Below are 15,277 nucleotides of genomic sequence, written 5' to 3'. Positions count from 1 at the left end.
GGGTACTCCGGTTGTTTTTTGTTAGTTTTTTTTTTTTTTTTACTTGACGCTGGGGAGGGTGGTGGTGGTGAGGGGAGGAAGGAGGATCGACAGCGAACAGCTGATCCAGACTCACTTCCCTCCTTCAGTCAGCCTCTCCAATCAGCTTGCAGCCTAACCCACTTTCCCCCCTCACAGTCTCCATCCTCACAGCCTCCATCTTCAGCATCTGCACATAGAAATTACACTTTAAGCTCCGTGGATTGGATTACCAAGGAGAACCGCAGTCTGTTTTTAATAGTAGAAGCATGCGCATAAAGTGAATGTTTGCACTTGATCTTCCTGACTGTTCTATATGCAAGTAAATTGAAAGTCACTGTAAGCCACATTTATTGAAAAACAAAAAAATCAGTTCCCTGGCACCAACTGACATTTCAAAAGCCTTAGTCACGACCAGTGACTGTGTAAATAAATATACATGTTTTTAACAGTCACTGGTCATGACACCGCCCGAAAATAAATCATAGAAGATAAAACCATCTGTGGTCACAGGACATATTAAAATGTGCTGGCTCCCTCTGCTGCAGCCTGACAGTATCTACAAATCTAGAGCACTTGGGAAAGACTTCATGTAGTGAACAACATGCTTTACCTGAGTGGTGATACCCTGGAGCACTGTTGCCTACAAGTACAAGATACACAGCAGTATAAATGGAATATTCAGACCTCCAGTGAAAGGATCTACCACCATTTTCTGGCTGCTCCTGTTAGTAAATGCTACAAGTAGCTCATCTGCCTCCATCCAGGCCTTGATGAGGGATGAGGGAAGGTTTATTTTGATTGGTATATTACCACTTTTGCCTTCAGAACTGCCTTAAATCTTTGCGACATAGAGTCAAAAAGGTGCTGGAAATATTTCTCAGAGATTTTGGTCCATATTAACATGACAGGATTACACAGTTGCTGCTCGTGTTCCACCTGATGACAATGATGCTCTACTGGATTAAGGCCATTTAAGTACAATGAGCTCACTGTCTGAGATGATCTGAAACAAAAGCAGCCATTGGAAGATGGGTAAACTGCTTATACAGGGATGGACACAATCAGCAACAATCAGAAGTGAAGAACTAGTTTTGTCTTCAACAATTGAAATGCATATTCAGTTGGGTTAAGATCAGGTGACTGGCCTGGCCATTCAAGAATATTCCACTTTAATAAACTCCTTGGTTGCTTTGGCTGTATGTTTTGGGTCATTGTCTGTCTGTATTATGAAATGGCGTCCAGTCAATTTGACTGCATTTAAACACCTCAGAATTCAGCTGGCTGGTTCTGTCCTGTGCCACATCATCATAAATACTAGTGTCTCAGTGCCAGTGGCATCCATGCATGCCCAAGCCATCACACTGCCTCTGCCATGTTTTACAGATGTTTTGGTATGCTTTGGATCATGAGCTGTTCCATGCCTTCTCCATACTTTTTTCTTGCCATCATTCTGGTAGAGGTTGATCTTGCTTTCATTTGTCCAATGAATTTCTGTTCATTGGACAGGGTGGCTTGTTTCACCTGCATAAAGAACTCCTTTAACCACATTTTTCACAAAATCTTCCAAATGCAAGCACCACACCTCAAATCAACTCCAGGCCATTTAGTTGTTTAATAGATAATGACATACCCTCAAATCAAAGCTGAGAGTCTACACATTATGTCCATTTGTTTTAGCATGTATTTAATGTTTTGACTGCTCTAGGACAGTAATAATAAGGCATATTTTATTTCATTCATTTATTTTAGTGTGTACCATTTATGCACGTATGTACAGTAGATGATTCTGTGGAAAATTAAGTTGGAAAAAAGTTTGAATTCAATTCCTACTATGCTACATTTCTTTGTACAAACCTCAGTATCTTCAGTTATATTTGGTTAGACAAGTACAACTACAGAGAGCTGAAAGCCACTTCTCTCTGTCATATTTTCAGCAAACCTGCCTATGCATGCCCACAGTGGCCAGGTGTGGATGGGTTTTATGGGCAGGGCAAAGCCAAGTTGTCCCTCGCAGACCACAAATGGGTGTGCCCAGGGGTTTGCGTGGTTTTGGAGCCCCTGTGTAGGTTTTCTGTGGGCGCAAGTCAATGTAGGCTAGGCCATGTTTTCCTAGATTTATTATGTTAAAATTAAAATGTTGTATTTATGTTAAGATCAACTTAAATTACACAATAACTGCAGCCAGATGCCTCTGGAATATTTTTACATTGTTGTAATATGAATGATCTGAGAACTTCTTCCACCACAGGCTTCAGTTTTGATTGAGAACAGTTGAGAAATAGCTTTGCATTTGTTATAAGAAAGGAGGAAGAATAGAAGAATTGTCTGCTCGTTCACCTTGACATAAACAGATCACAATGTTCAGTTTGACTCAGTAACACCTCAACAGCTTCTAGACCAAAATGAACAATCTTGGACTCTATGGACAGGAGACACCTGGAACAGTTAGGGAAATATCCCCATCATCAGACTAGTGATTGTAAATTGCTTTCAGCTTATTAGAACTATTAATTACAGAGTAAATAAGACTGATTCTAAAAATCAACCATATTTGACATACATTCCACAGGACAGCAGTTTAATTTTTACCTCTTTCACCATGGCAACCTTCAAAAAAATGACAAAAGGTGTTTCATTGATGAACACATACCAGTAAACATGGATCCATAGGGCAGAAACTGTTTAATGTATGAGCTATTGAGTTTGACTGTAAAAGGGACCATTGAATACACTACTTTTATTTTTTAGCCGGCTGCTTATACTTTGGTGGAAAAAGTGACTCATGGATGCACGGCAGGAACAGGAAATAACAAGCTTATGGCAAATCTTATAATATTTGTCATTTGTTGTGAGAAGAACAAAAACACCATCTACATATTATTATTATTATAAACAGTTTATTGTCTTCTTTTACTAACAAATTGTCATTATTATTGCTTTTAATCATATTTTTTTTTCTATGTGTCCTTATAAGATACTGTATAAATAAAAGTTGTGCTGCATGATCCTTATATGACTTTTACACAGTCTCTGTGGGACTGACAGGCCACACATGAGTGATATGCTACTACAGTTAAACACAAACATATAGTATGCAGTAGTTACTCGGTTATTTAGCACCGGGAGCGTCTTCTCTGCAGTCCCTTCTGCTGATTGTAAAATTGCCTTATGGTGAATCAGCAGGGGTCGCTGTGGAAATTGCTCTCTGTGCAAAGTATCCCCGTGTTATGAAAGCACACACGTGAGTTTGTAAACACGAGATAGAGAGAGAGAGAGAGTGGAGGAGGACGGCCATTCTCCCAGCTCAGTAATATGAGGCCTTCTTACTTTCCTTTGGCGCTGTTTGCCAACATCCTGTGTCTGTGTGAGAGCTACACCCTCAGGAGCTCCGTGTCCTGGGTGGTGTCCTCCAACGATGTGGTGGAGGACGGAGACTTGTCGGAGGAGGTCGCCCCGGCGCTGCTGGTGGACAGTGCGGGGCTGTGGAAGCAGGCGTATCCGTCCTCCAACGTCCTCGGAGACAGCGTGGAGAGCCCCGGAGAGCTGGTCAAGCCCGAGGGCGACAGGGCCGCACAGCTTTCCTCTCGCCTGTTTTCATATCGGTTAGAGAAGGTGAAGAAGTCCGCCAGCAGCACTCCTCCCCCGCACCAAGACACAGCAAAGACTGCCAGATACATATCTCATTACAGTGACTGGGGGTACCTGGCCACCATTTCCACTCAAGACAAGGTAACGCACACAGAGGGGATAGTGGTCCCGGTTCAGGATTTCTTTGCGCATTTAAGTGGAACACGCCCATGTTCTCACCATAATATGAAAAAGATACCCCTCTACCTTTGTGCGTGGACCCTTTGATTTTACACGAAACACGATCAGCTTTTTAAATACACTGATGAAGATTTGAAGCAAATTCACCAGTAAAAATCAAACGCATATGCAGGAAATCACACCGAGTGACAAATCCTGAAAATAGCCTTTAAAAAATCCCCTTACGCAAGACCAGAACTGCGATCAGCCCGAAGTGCCTTTTAGGATACACCCTGCGTATGTAATGTGAATTTAACTGAGAAATAGCTTCAGTCTAATGGGTGAAGCTCTACATGGATGGGTGTCCTTCTCTAGCTTCTCCCATCTCAACAAACGAGCTCCATCTGTTTGTGTTAAACTATTTTAAAATGGAGCTCATGAATTTGCTGTTGCACTAAAAACTCTTCCCGATCTCAAATATCAACAAAGCTGAACTCATAGCTGTTCTGTCAAGCTTTTGGAAACTGCTGATTTCTGGAACTGACTGGTTGCCATTGGGCTATTTCATGTTAAAATTTCATAAAAATTTTTAGGATCACGTTTATTTCATTTTAGTGTCATTTTATTGGTTTTATGCGCTAAAATTTAGTTACTTAAAACAAGCACAAAGGATCTGTGTTGCTTAAAACATATGCCTTTATAAATGCATAAAAATATAAGTTTCTATATACTGTAAAAATATAGCACTTATTTTGTGTGTGTGTGTGTGTGTACAGATCAAAGGTCTTCCTTTTGGAAACATCTTCTCAGTGAGTGATGGACCACTGGACAACAGTACTGGAGTCATCTATTTTTATGTGACTCCAATGGACAACACTGTGGCAGACCTGAAAAGCAACCCCTATGCTTCTCTCACCTTCTCAGAGGCTGAGGGGGAATTCTGCAGGTAATCTAAATGTTGTTCTGTGGGGGGAAAAAACACCCATCTATCTGATTATTGAGATCCTCTAGCCAGATGCTCTTAGGTGTTGATTTAGACACAGATTGGCCTTTTTTCACTCACAGCCTCTAGACTGGCACTTGATAATCGTACTGCAGAGTCTATGCAGTCTTTAAAGTCCCATATTAAAGCTCACTTTTTTACCTTGGCTGTTAATTTCAGTTAACTTTGAGTCCCATTAGGTATTCTTGTGTTGTTGCTTCTGTCAGTTTGTTTTTAGTCACATTTTATTGTATTTGTTTGTTTTTATGAGTTATTTTATTGTATTTATTTTATTGATCTCAGTTTTTATCTCGTTTGCATTTGAAAAGCATGTTGGTCAACCTTGTTGCTTTTAAATTTGCTGTAGAAATAAAATTGGCATTATTGTTCATTAATAAAACACAAAGTGAAATAACAGTTTTAGATATCAAAGAAGCTTTCTTAAAAATATGCCCTAATTACTTCAAGAGAAAGATCATGGATGTAGTGAAGCAGGACATGCAGAGGGTTGGTGTGACAGAGGAGGATGGAGAGGTATAGAGTGAGATGGAGGCAGATGATTTGCTGTGGCGACCCTTAAAGAGAGCTGCTGAAAGAAGACGTTTTGAGCTTTAAACAGTTTCCACAAACTAGTTGACACAGTAATCTTGGGGATTTTGGGACAGCTTGCTTGTTTGGTCTAACCTCAGCTAAATCACTGCTGTAGCTTTCTGAAACACTACATACAGCTGTGTGTCTTGCAATGTTGAATGCTCTCCTGTGTGTGTGTGTGTGTGTGTTTGTTCTTTTTAAGGCAAATGGTGTATGATCCAGAGGATCCCAGATGTGCTCGACTCACGCTCACGGGCAAGATGATGGAGGTGGCCCCGGAGGAGCTTGCGTTTGCGAAGGAGGCAGTGTTCTCAAGGTAACAGAGCATGTAGAAGATGTATTTTCCTCAGGGAAACACCATTTGGCATGCGTGACATGTATCCTGATATTTTGCACAATGTTTCAAAGGCATCCTGTTATGGCAAAGTGGCCAGTGGGACACAAGTGGTTCTTCATGAAGCTCGAGTTGATTCAGATCTGGCTGCAAGACTGGGTCGGGGGTACAACGCTCATTCCGCTGGAGGACTACTTTAAAGCTACTCCTTTCTGAGAATATCCCTCAACTTGCACAAATGCTATCTGCCCCACAGATATCACTCCAGTAAGGTGTTCACAAATTCACAAAGCAGAATGTGCAAAGAATGTTTTACATCTTGTTTAAAATTCTGTTTCAATTCATCTGTAAGGCAGGGGTTGTTCTTCATGCCTACATTTTCTCTTCTTTCATATCTTTGTTTGTCACACAAGATCAGTTACTTGTGTTTGATGCGTGAATGTATTTATAGTCAATAAATGACTTAAACTCCTCACATCTGTGAATGCAATTTGTATGAAACATAGATTGTTTGTTGATTGCGTCTTGGGTTCACACTAAGATGCGTTTTTTTTAAAAAGAAATAAAATTAATATTGTGCATATTATTTAAAGTAAATATAAATTTGTTGTTTATTGTTAGTATTAACTGATTCACACTCCTAAACCTGCCATTTTTATTGTTAAACACAAATATGGTGATTGTGTTATTAACAACAGAACATAGAAAATAAATCGAATGTTTAAATTGAGATATTTTACTGCTGCATGAAAAAAAACAACTCATTTTGAATTTGACAGCAACTTGTTTCAAAAAACATTGGGCAGCTATTTTTTTGCACAGTTAAACCCTTTTAAATTTCATATTCAAATATGAATATGCTTCTTGCAGTTTAAGTCTTATCATTTGCTTGCATTATGTTCTGCGTTGAGAGGGTGCCAGCTGATAGCAGAGATCGTGCATACAAATACAAGCTAAAGTTTTGGGCACTAGATGGTGCGCTTAATGCGTGTTGGGGGGGGGGGGGGGGGAAATAGCCGGTTGGTGGAAAAAGCACGTTTGACATTATAGAGGTTTCTAGTAATTTCACAACAATTTCCACGTCAATAATGCTGGTTTATTTTATTCTATAGGTTTCATCTACAGTGGGGGGTTTGAAACTTAAAAATGATTGTGTTAAAGTTGGAGTGAGAATTTAACTGATTTTTTTTTCCAGGTGCAGCAATGATAGCTTTAAACAAACAAAGATATGAAAATAGCAGTCCTTTCAAACACCTGGAATGACTGCATGCTCGTCCCGTCGTGAGTTGCACCACTGTCGTCGACCACAACAGTGAGTCGGGTGCGTGCTTTATTTTGAAAGTTCTTACCGGAAGCCCAGTTTGCATATACTACCGTATAGGGCACGCTAATTTCCCTAAAAAAGCACCCAAGTAAGACCGGTTCATTTTTATAATATGTAAAAAAAAAATCTTTTGCGCTTGGGTAATTTTAGGGGTTGTGTTAATTGAGGTGTGCCGTAGAACTCCTCCGCGACAGTCAGCGCAGAATGAGCCCCCTGTTCGCTTGGCTTTAGTTTACCCGGCTGGTTTCAACTTCGTGTTAGCTCGCCAGCTAAGTAGCTAACAGACGTTCTGTCGCAGTATGCGGGTCGACTAGCAGTGACGGTTAAAACTTGGTTGTTTTGTGGAAGAGGCTCAGTGAGTTAGCCGCACTCTACCGTGTTTATTTGCGTATGTTCTAACCCTGCTCTCCGTTAAAGCGAAATCAACGTGATTCGAGGCGTAGCCTTTAGGACACCGTCAGAGACCCACCAGCCTATCCCGGACGATCAGTAGTCACACTGTTGAGATGACATCTACTTGTAACTTGTAGCTTAACGGCTGGCTTTGAAAACACTATGGATTGTATTGGCAACTAGTTCGTTCTTTTTAAACCCACAATGTAAGCTATATTGTCTCACAAACAAAGCAGCTGACTGGTAACCGATAGGCTAGGTTAGCACGTATGTTTTTTTAGTCCCGCGAACAACGAAAAGAGAAGACGCTCCGACAGGGCTACAGCAGCGCCCCTGTTTCCGTGCGCAGAAGTCGGTGTTCACCCTCCCCGTTAAGCGGAGCGTTTTTACGGGTTGAAGCACCCTATGCCCGTGCCTACGCCCGTCTCCACATCCTGAAGCCAGAGAACGAGAGACGGAGGGAGGGAGGGAGGCAGTGGCAGCTCCGGGGTCCCCGACACTCAGCCGAGGAGAGGCATCGCTGAAATGAGATGAGGCTCAGAAATGGAACTGTGGCCACTGCACTTATCTTCTTCACGTCTTTCCTTAGTCTCTCTTGGTATACAGCGTGGCAGAATGGCAAAGGTAAGTTGGACATTTATGTCATCTCGGTTATCCCCCCCACCCCGTATAAAAAAATGTCAGAAGGATCGACGGTCTCTAGACGAGGCCTGGTTAACAAGCTGGCAGGCAGAAAGCTGAAGCATGACCAGCAAGCAGCATGTCTAAAGACACAGCAGGTGAAGTCATCCATCCCGTGGAACTGGTTTCAACGTGGTAATGCGTAATAACCCGTGTTATCGCTATAATAAATAGATGGAGTTCTTTTGTTTTAAGCTTTATTGTGCCCCCTCTCCTGTCCCAGTTAATCATACCCAAAGTGCTGTTTCCAGCCATCCTCAGTAACTTAGGGATAATCTAGTTTGCCCCTGCCAGGCAAAACCTCTAGATAATTACGCCATTCACTAACATTAGGTTTCTGCATACACGTCTTTAATGACTCTCATCTGAGCATTACATGTCAGGCATCTGTGCCTGGGCTTATTACACAAGTGTGGCTGTGTTACAGTACACAGCTTATGGCTGAGTGCTTACTTTCCAGTGTGGTGTGGGCAGTAATATGGGCCGTGGTCTTGTTACCAGCAGGGTGTAAATAATTGCAGCTCATATATAAATTCCAAACCAGGGATTCAGGTTGTGATTACTGCAGAGCTTATCAGCTTGATGAAATGTTTTCTTTTAAATGGAGCAGGCTCAGATTGGTCCGGTGATTATATGAAAGTGGGCGTATGTGGGGGTAGAGGTTATGAGATGATGCCACCATAAATGTTGCACCTGTTGATACAGTTATTAAGTCTGTATGGGATAAAGCTATGGCAGATCTGTTCAATTTGACAGTTGTCACAAGCCAACAAAATTAAAATACTGGCTACTGGTCTTCATATAAATCCTTAACATGTACTGTTTAATTGTGTCTCACAATGTAGATGATGTGCTCACCTGTACAACTTATAAACCATTAAGGTTGCCATTAAAATACAGTGCATGTGTCCAACCATGGTTATCCAGTAGCAAGTGTATGAGAAAATTTGTTATTTTAAATTTGACTTCACACTTGTCCACAAACCATCTCCACATCTCATCCCTGTGAACACAATAACTCAGCTGCTCTGTGAGGATATTTCCTCAAACTTGGCAGAAATAGTCTTGTATGCATGGATGAAGTGATTAAATATTTGTGCTCTGACAGAATAAAATAATGAAGTCACAACTTTTTATACCAAAAGGTTACCTTCAATTTGACATAATCATACCCTGCATGAATACGTATCTGGACATTATACAACGGCGTAACTCAGGAAGACAAAGGTAGACTGTAAATAAATGTAGCCTGGGGTGGGCGGTTTAATTTGTTCAATTTCAACTTAAAACAAATTTTGGCTTCTCAATTGGCTGTTCAAACTTAAATTTGTTCAAACTTAAAATAATTTTTTGCTTCTCAATTGGCTAAAATAACAGAAAAATACATAGCTTTATTTTAGATAGTTAAAAATAGTTTTAGTTAAAATTACATTTTTCCTTCCCATTATCACCAACTGCGTACATTTAGGTGTTTGTCTGATTGTTGGAGTTTCACTTTTTATTTGTTATTCCAGGATTTTTACTGTACAATGAAAAGTGACTTGAGGCGACCATTGCTGTGATTTGGTGCTATATAAATAATTAAAATCCCAAATAACTATTTTGAACCTGGTAAATCTGTGATTGCTGCCAATAGTCTTCAATTGTAACACTGAAATTGTGGTAATTGAGTATTTGGTTGTGAGCCAGGTGTGCTTTAGAATTTGTAGCTTCCTTGCAGCAACACTCAAATCTGAAAATTTTTATGCTGTTATTGCCACAACTAAGTGTTCACACTGGGCTTTATTTGTGAAGCTTGTAAATACCTGCAAGGAATTTGACTTTTGTGTTACTCACAATAAAATCACTCCCTGGTTGTAGACATACAATTAGAACAAGAGAAAAAAGCTCAGCAAAGTTATTTCCGGTGATTGTTCCTGTTTCACACATTTAAATCTTAATATTCTGTTACAGTCAACGTCTGTAATGAAACAGAAAAATACAGATATGAAAATGCAACCTGTCTGGCAAGTTGAGCTGATAGTTCTGTTTTTCCTAGTCTTGTGGTAATGAAATCCAAACATTGCTCAGTATGGAGTTATTATAACATAGATTTGATCTTGTCCTAGAAGGAGAAGAACTGGTGTCACTTAAAACAAAAACCATTAACTTATTGTATTCAGCTCGGCCTTCGTAGCGGCAGTTAAAGCTCTATGCTCAAAACTAGGATCCTGAAACTGACCTGAACTCAGCTGTTGTCAGTTTTATTACAGCGCTTGTGACTTTCTTAGTGTGAAAACATCTTTGTAGATGAGGGCTACACAGACGGATGCAGTAATGCTGCTATTTAAAGAAAAATGCTTTGAGCTGAAAGATCTCAACATGCTAGAGCTTAAAGGATCCCTGTGGAGCATTTGACCTCTGTGCTTTTTTTCTTCTTCTTCTGAGTGGCTCCCTGTTTTTGTTTGTCACATGTACGAGCATGAGTGTGTATGTGCAAGACCTCTCATGCACAGCGTCAAATACAATCCTACCAACAGTGTCACACAGGTCCACTCATCTATGGTTGCAGGAAGATGCCAGGAATGTGCCAACAAAGGCTGGGAAAAACAAGATTGCCAGCTAATAGACATGCATCTAAACGGATGTTGGTTTCTAACCTTTATTTGTGCTGTGGTGGTCTGGGGTTTGTGTGTTTGCTTGCAGTTTTGTATATGAAACAAGCTCTTCTTTATGCTTTGTTGGCAAATTGTTCTTTAATGTGATTGTGCTTTTATTATTTGGAGCATTCCTTTCCTAAATGCTGTCTTTGTGTTGAAGTTTTGTTTATGTCTGCATATGCTAAGCTACAGCGCAATAACATGATCCTGATATAGGGGGAAAAAAGGCATATTTTAAAGAAAATTAGCCATGACTTTGTTGTTTGTGTGCATCTGTCTCTCGTGTTCTATCTATTGTTAAAAACACCAAACTGTGGGAGTGGGACAGATAAAAGCTATTTAGTTAGAATTAATAAAAATAAATTGTAATTAAAAGCTATACAGCACTTACATGTACACTTAGATTTTTTATTTTTAGAAAGTGATCTAATCACCCAGGCTGCCTTTTTCTAACTGTATAATATTTATCAGATCTGTTCCTATAGTGCATTTCATAGTATTAATTCTCCTGATTAGTGTGTGGCTTTTACATGTGTCTTTAGGTATTTTATCTTGTGTTTCACTGGCTCATGGCCTCTGTGCTTTTTCTTATCTTAACACGTGATGCTTTAGCACAGATTGCTTTTCTGTTTTTTAATCATATTTTTATATATTTTATATATTATTTTCTTACTGTGGGAATAAATGGCTTTTACTCTTAACTCTGGCCAATGTGGGCACTTCTGTAAAGTGTAAAATGTAAATGTTCAAAACCTCTTTAAGTAAGTGTTTTTCAGTGGACTGGGTTGCATAGATAAATATTTGTAGCTCAAAGAGCAATTTCTTTATTGGAGTAGAAAGATTACCTATCAGTTTTGTTTTTTTTTTCCTCTTTTTGTTTTGCATTAACCTTTGCTTCTGATAGCCTGTTCTGTTGCTGGTCACTTGACTGCTGTGAATGAGCACTGTGCCAGTCAGCTGTCCAAACACTCTACGGTGAATGACTCTCCAGAATGTGTACTTCTCTGTCAGTCTCCTTCTTTCCCTAGTGAGAAGCTGCTCTCTACTATCTCTTTGGTTATATTTCAAGTAGATCAAAACAACAAGAACAAGCTAGATAAAGACGAATAATATAGGTGAGCTTTGAGTTGCTCAAACAGTATGGTGAGGTCCTCTCTTTTTGTGTCAAAGAGGAAATGCGTATCCACATTTCTGTGTGTTTCCTCACAATCAGCATGTCATTGTCGTTTGTTATCATAAATGGGTAGGGCTTTGCAAATACATATCATTTCCTTTCCATCCATAGCAAAGTTCACACACATTAATAACAACCTTGTTTGTCATGAACCTTAGATATGATACCATCATTGTGATTGCCCCCACATGTTGCTTTAAACATTTTTTTCCATTTAGTATTTTTTTTTCCTTCAGGCATAGTCAAATCAAGGGGCCTTTGTATTCAAAAACTTTACATTTAGGGTGTTTATACAGTTTAATGCAGTTTTAAATACTGTTTGAAGAAAGGAAAATTAAAATCCTACTGATCTCTGTAAATGTTTTAATTAATTCTGCTTGGAATATCTATGGAGGGAAAAAAACAAGTGGTTTTTATAGTCTTTATAACTTTGTCTTGCATTTCATTCCTATTATTCATTCTTATAGTATGTGACAGCAGTCTCCTTGTGTTAAGACATCACATGAGGAACTTTAAAAGCCATCTTTCAGAACCATCTGATCAGTGTTGTTCTCTTTGAAGGAAGTTGAGTGTCTTGGCTGCTTTTACACAGTTGCAACTACAAAAATTATGTGTTGCAGATGTTTTAAAAGCACTCAGTGTTTGATACAGTTGTTTAGGACGTAGTCCGTTACTTTGAGACTAGGATAGTGCCAGTTCTGTGCTTATAGTTTCAGCAGATTCGCTAAATCTTCAGTGTCACGCACAAAACACCCTTTAGTTTTGGAAATGTCACTTCCTCCTTGCCTTCCCTGAGTGCATTCCCCTCCCCTCCTCATTGTTTAAAGGCATGACTTCTTCCATCATTGCATCAGTCCAAACACAATGGGACAAAAATAGCTTGTGCTAAAGGAGAAAAAAGCAGGCAGATTCTATAAGGTGGGCTAGCAATGTAGTTTATTAGTTTGATTGGGAGAAGATACGGCTTGGACATTTTGGTTCTTCTTTGTGATATCTGGCTGTGTGTGCAATTGTGTGTGTTTGCTTTTTGGCTTTTGGACTTTGTGAGGTAGGGCAGTCTGCCAGACAAAAGTAGCCTGGAAGGAAGAAGAGTATAAAGACTAAATCTTAAAAGAGGGAATAGAAAAGCCTGAGGTGGGCTCTTATTGTGGAGAGAAAGGCAGATAGTGCTGACATAGCAGAGAAACAGTAAGATGCTTTTTTTTGTGGAAAGTTGAGTGTTTCTTGGGGGGGAGGGGGGCTACAACTAACTTTCAAGATCACAAAACAGGCCTTTATATTTCTGAGGTACATAGCGTTTTATTTTTTAGATATTGCAAATCCCCAATTGTCCTTAACTATAACATACACGTACATGTTTTTCAAAAATATGTTTTTGATTTGCTCGAACGATATTCATGATGTGAGAAGGCTTGCTGTTAAAAGGAAGGAGGCAGTTAGATTTTTCCGTCTAAGCTCCCTCCTTGCCCTTGAATTTGCCGTGTTGTGTTTTGTACACGTTGAGCCATTCAGCTTTTGTAATTTAAGCGTTGAGCTCACCCTCACAAGCATGACTGGAATCCGTTATCACAGGCAAACCAGATCAATAATTTTACTTCGCTTTTTGATTTGTATTGATTAATTTTTAGATGAAGTAAAATACAAAATATGTTCAAACTTAAAAGATCTTTTGAATGTTGTAATTTTAAAGGACTGCAGTGTTTGCTACAGTCGTCTTGATATCTTTCCACTTCACCCTGTAGTCCACTGATTACTGGTCAGACTACTTTATCAGATGCATTATAATATAAAATACCCACTATCATTTACCGTTGCCAAAGGCGGTGTTTTCAGACTAAAGCTTTTTCAGTGCCAAGCTCGTTCAGTTTATTGTTATGTCGACTGTAGCACTGAATCTTAATTACATTTGAGAAGAGGTTCCAGTAAACATTTGCTTGAAAATGAATTGATTAGATAGAGTGTTTTATGTTAGTCAACTAATCTGTATATCAACATATTCTTTCAGCCCCCCAAAAAGCTTTTAATTGACTTGAAGCTTCAAGTCCCAATGGATATCATTAAAAAATTGATTGGACATGACTCTGAAAGTGGAGTTTCCAAAAAAGAGCGCTAGCCTTGGCTGAACGTGGCCTTACAGCAGCCAAGAGGAGGCAGAGGAGTGGAAGTGAGCCGAGTAAGGCTGTGCTCTGAGTTCAACGCTGTCAGACAGCACGATCTTCCATTAAGAGAAACGACTGGCTGCCAGAGTTTGTCGTGACTTTTAGCACAATGGAGGGAGAATAGTGGGTGGAGGTCAGGAGCAACTATGAGGCCAGGGCGAGGAAGCAGAATTGAAAATATGGGTGGGAAAGTTGCCAAGGGGGCAAACATTTGTCTGGCTTTTTCAGATACTAATTCCCTACAACTTTTTTTTTTCTTTTAATACTTAATTTTAGTGAGGTGAAATGGGCTGTGGTATTAAAAAAAACACACACACCAAAAGGATTAGAGCTGTGCCTTCTTTTTGTCTTCTAACATTTGAAAACTGTTCAGGTAGTATCACTTGCCTACTCAAGGCTCGACTTGCAGTTCTTGTCAGAAAAATACTGGAAAAAATCTATATTACAATTCTGTGTTTGTGTGCCAAGTATTTTTTGTGTAGCTGTGTGTGTGTGTGTGGATGTGCACAAACTGTTTAACCCAAAGACGTTTTAACTAGTGTCACTTGAAAGTAACACCTGTTTGATCTGTTATTACCCTAGTGCATGGCTATTCAACTACGAAGTTAGTTGGGCCAGATTTTCAAACCGAGGAATTTATCTGGGCCAGATTTTTATTTTTTTTGAAGCCAGTAAGCAGCAGATCATGATCAATTTCAAACCCACACAACTGTATTGAAAAACAAGTAATTTTTTTATTCCTTTTCCCCTGTAAATCTGGTGACCTCTCACAAATGCACACCAAAAGGTCCATTTAAAAAAAAGGGAGCTATAACTAAACTATTTTTTGCACATTTGAAATAATAATAATAATAACAAAAAACATTTTGATAATTCCCTTTCAAATTAAAATAAATATTTCGCTGACCACTCACTTTTCCTGCCATGGATGGAGCCCCATCCGTCACAAGTATACAGACACACATATCCAGACCATTTTCCTCAAAAAGAGCTTAAATCTTCTCAAACATTATTTCACCAGCTGTGTGTCCCCCTAACGGTAGTAAGCCGTGAGCTGTGATCTGCTGCTATAGACATTACATCAGTTTTCTTCAGGTCATCTAACAGCATTTCAAACTCGTCTGACGCCAGAACTTCAACTCTACTAATATTTGAACTGTCCTACAGGGGTACGTTTTTAATAGCAGATGTCACACTTACTTTAATTTTTTCATCACTTTTCACCGCATCCA

General features: G+C 39.5%; 3 protein-coding genes across 3 annotated transcripts in view; 2 read left to right on the top strand and 1 right to left on the bottom strand.

Annotated features, from left to right (window-relative positions):
* The window catches only part of rpl24 (ribosomal protein L24), an 86,459-nt gene that overhangs the window by 39,745 nt on the left and 31,437 nt on the right, over positions 1 to 15,277 (bottom strand). The gene's annotated exons all lie outside the window — the stretch shown is intronic.
* On the top strand, positions 3,171 to 6,147 carry creg2 (cellular repressor of E1A-stimulated genes 2). The gene is made up of 4 exons (XM_085136421.1): positions 3,171 to 3,750; positions 4,545 to 4,714; positions 5,544 to 5,657; positions 5,750 to 6,147. The coding sequence occupies exons 1-4, from the start codon at positions 3,334 to 3,336 to the stop codon at positions 5,889 to 5,891; spliced, it is 843 nt and encodes a 280-aa protein (XP_084992547.1). The 5' UTR covers positions 3,171 to 3,333; the 3' UTR covers positions 5,892 to 6,147.
* mgat4a (alpha-1,3-mannosyl-glycoprotein 4-beta-N-acetylglucosaminyltransferase A) overlaps positions 7,026 to 15,277 on the top strand; it is a 30,487-nt gene continuing 22,235 nt past the window's right edge. The window contains exon 1 of the mRNA XM_085136414.1: positions 7,026 to 8,016. Within this exon, the coding sequence (XP_084992540.1) occupies positions 7,923 to 8,016 (94 nt within the window). The 5' untranslated portion in view covers positions 7,026 to 7,922. The remainder of the gene's footprint in view (positions 8,017 to 15,277) is intronic.

The sequence above is a fragment of the Neolamprologus multifasciatus genome, chromosome 16 (genome assembly GCF_963576455.1).
Source record: "Neolamprologus multifasciatus chromosome 16, fNeoMul1.2, whole genome shotgun sequence".
Taxonomy (NCBI): Eukaryota; Metazoa; Chordata; class Actinopteri; order Cichliformes; family Cichlidae; genus Neolamprologus; species Neolamprologus multifasciatus.
The sequence above is the reverse complement of the archived record's forward strand: the minus strand, read 5'-3'. Positions and strand labels throughout refer to the sequence as shown.

Bases quoted from the DNA above. Each gene is read 5' to 3' on its own strand.
- creg2 (XM_085136421.1), top strand. From the start codon at position 3,334: ATGAGGCCTTCTTACTTTCCTTTGGCGCTGTTTGCCAACATCCTGTGT. The intron at 4,715-5,543 runs GTAATCTAAATG...GTTCTTTTTAAG, and splicing joins GCTGAGGGGGAATTCTGCAG to GCAAATGGTGTATGATCCAG. The intron at 5,658-5,749 runs GTAACAGAGCAT...AATGTTTCAAAG, and splicing joins AAGGAGGCAGTGTTCTCAAG to GCATCCTGTTATGGCAAAGT.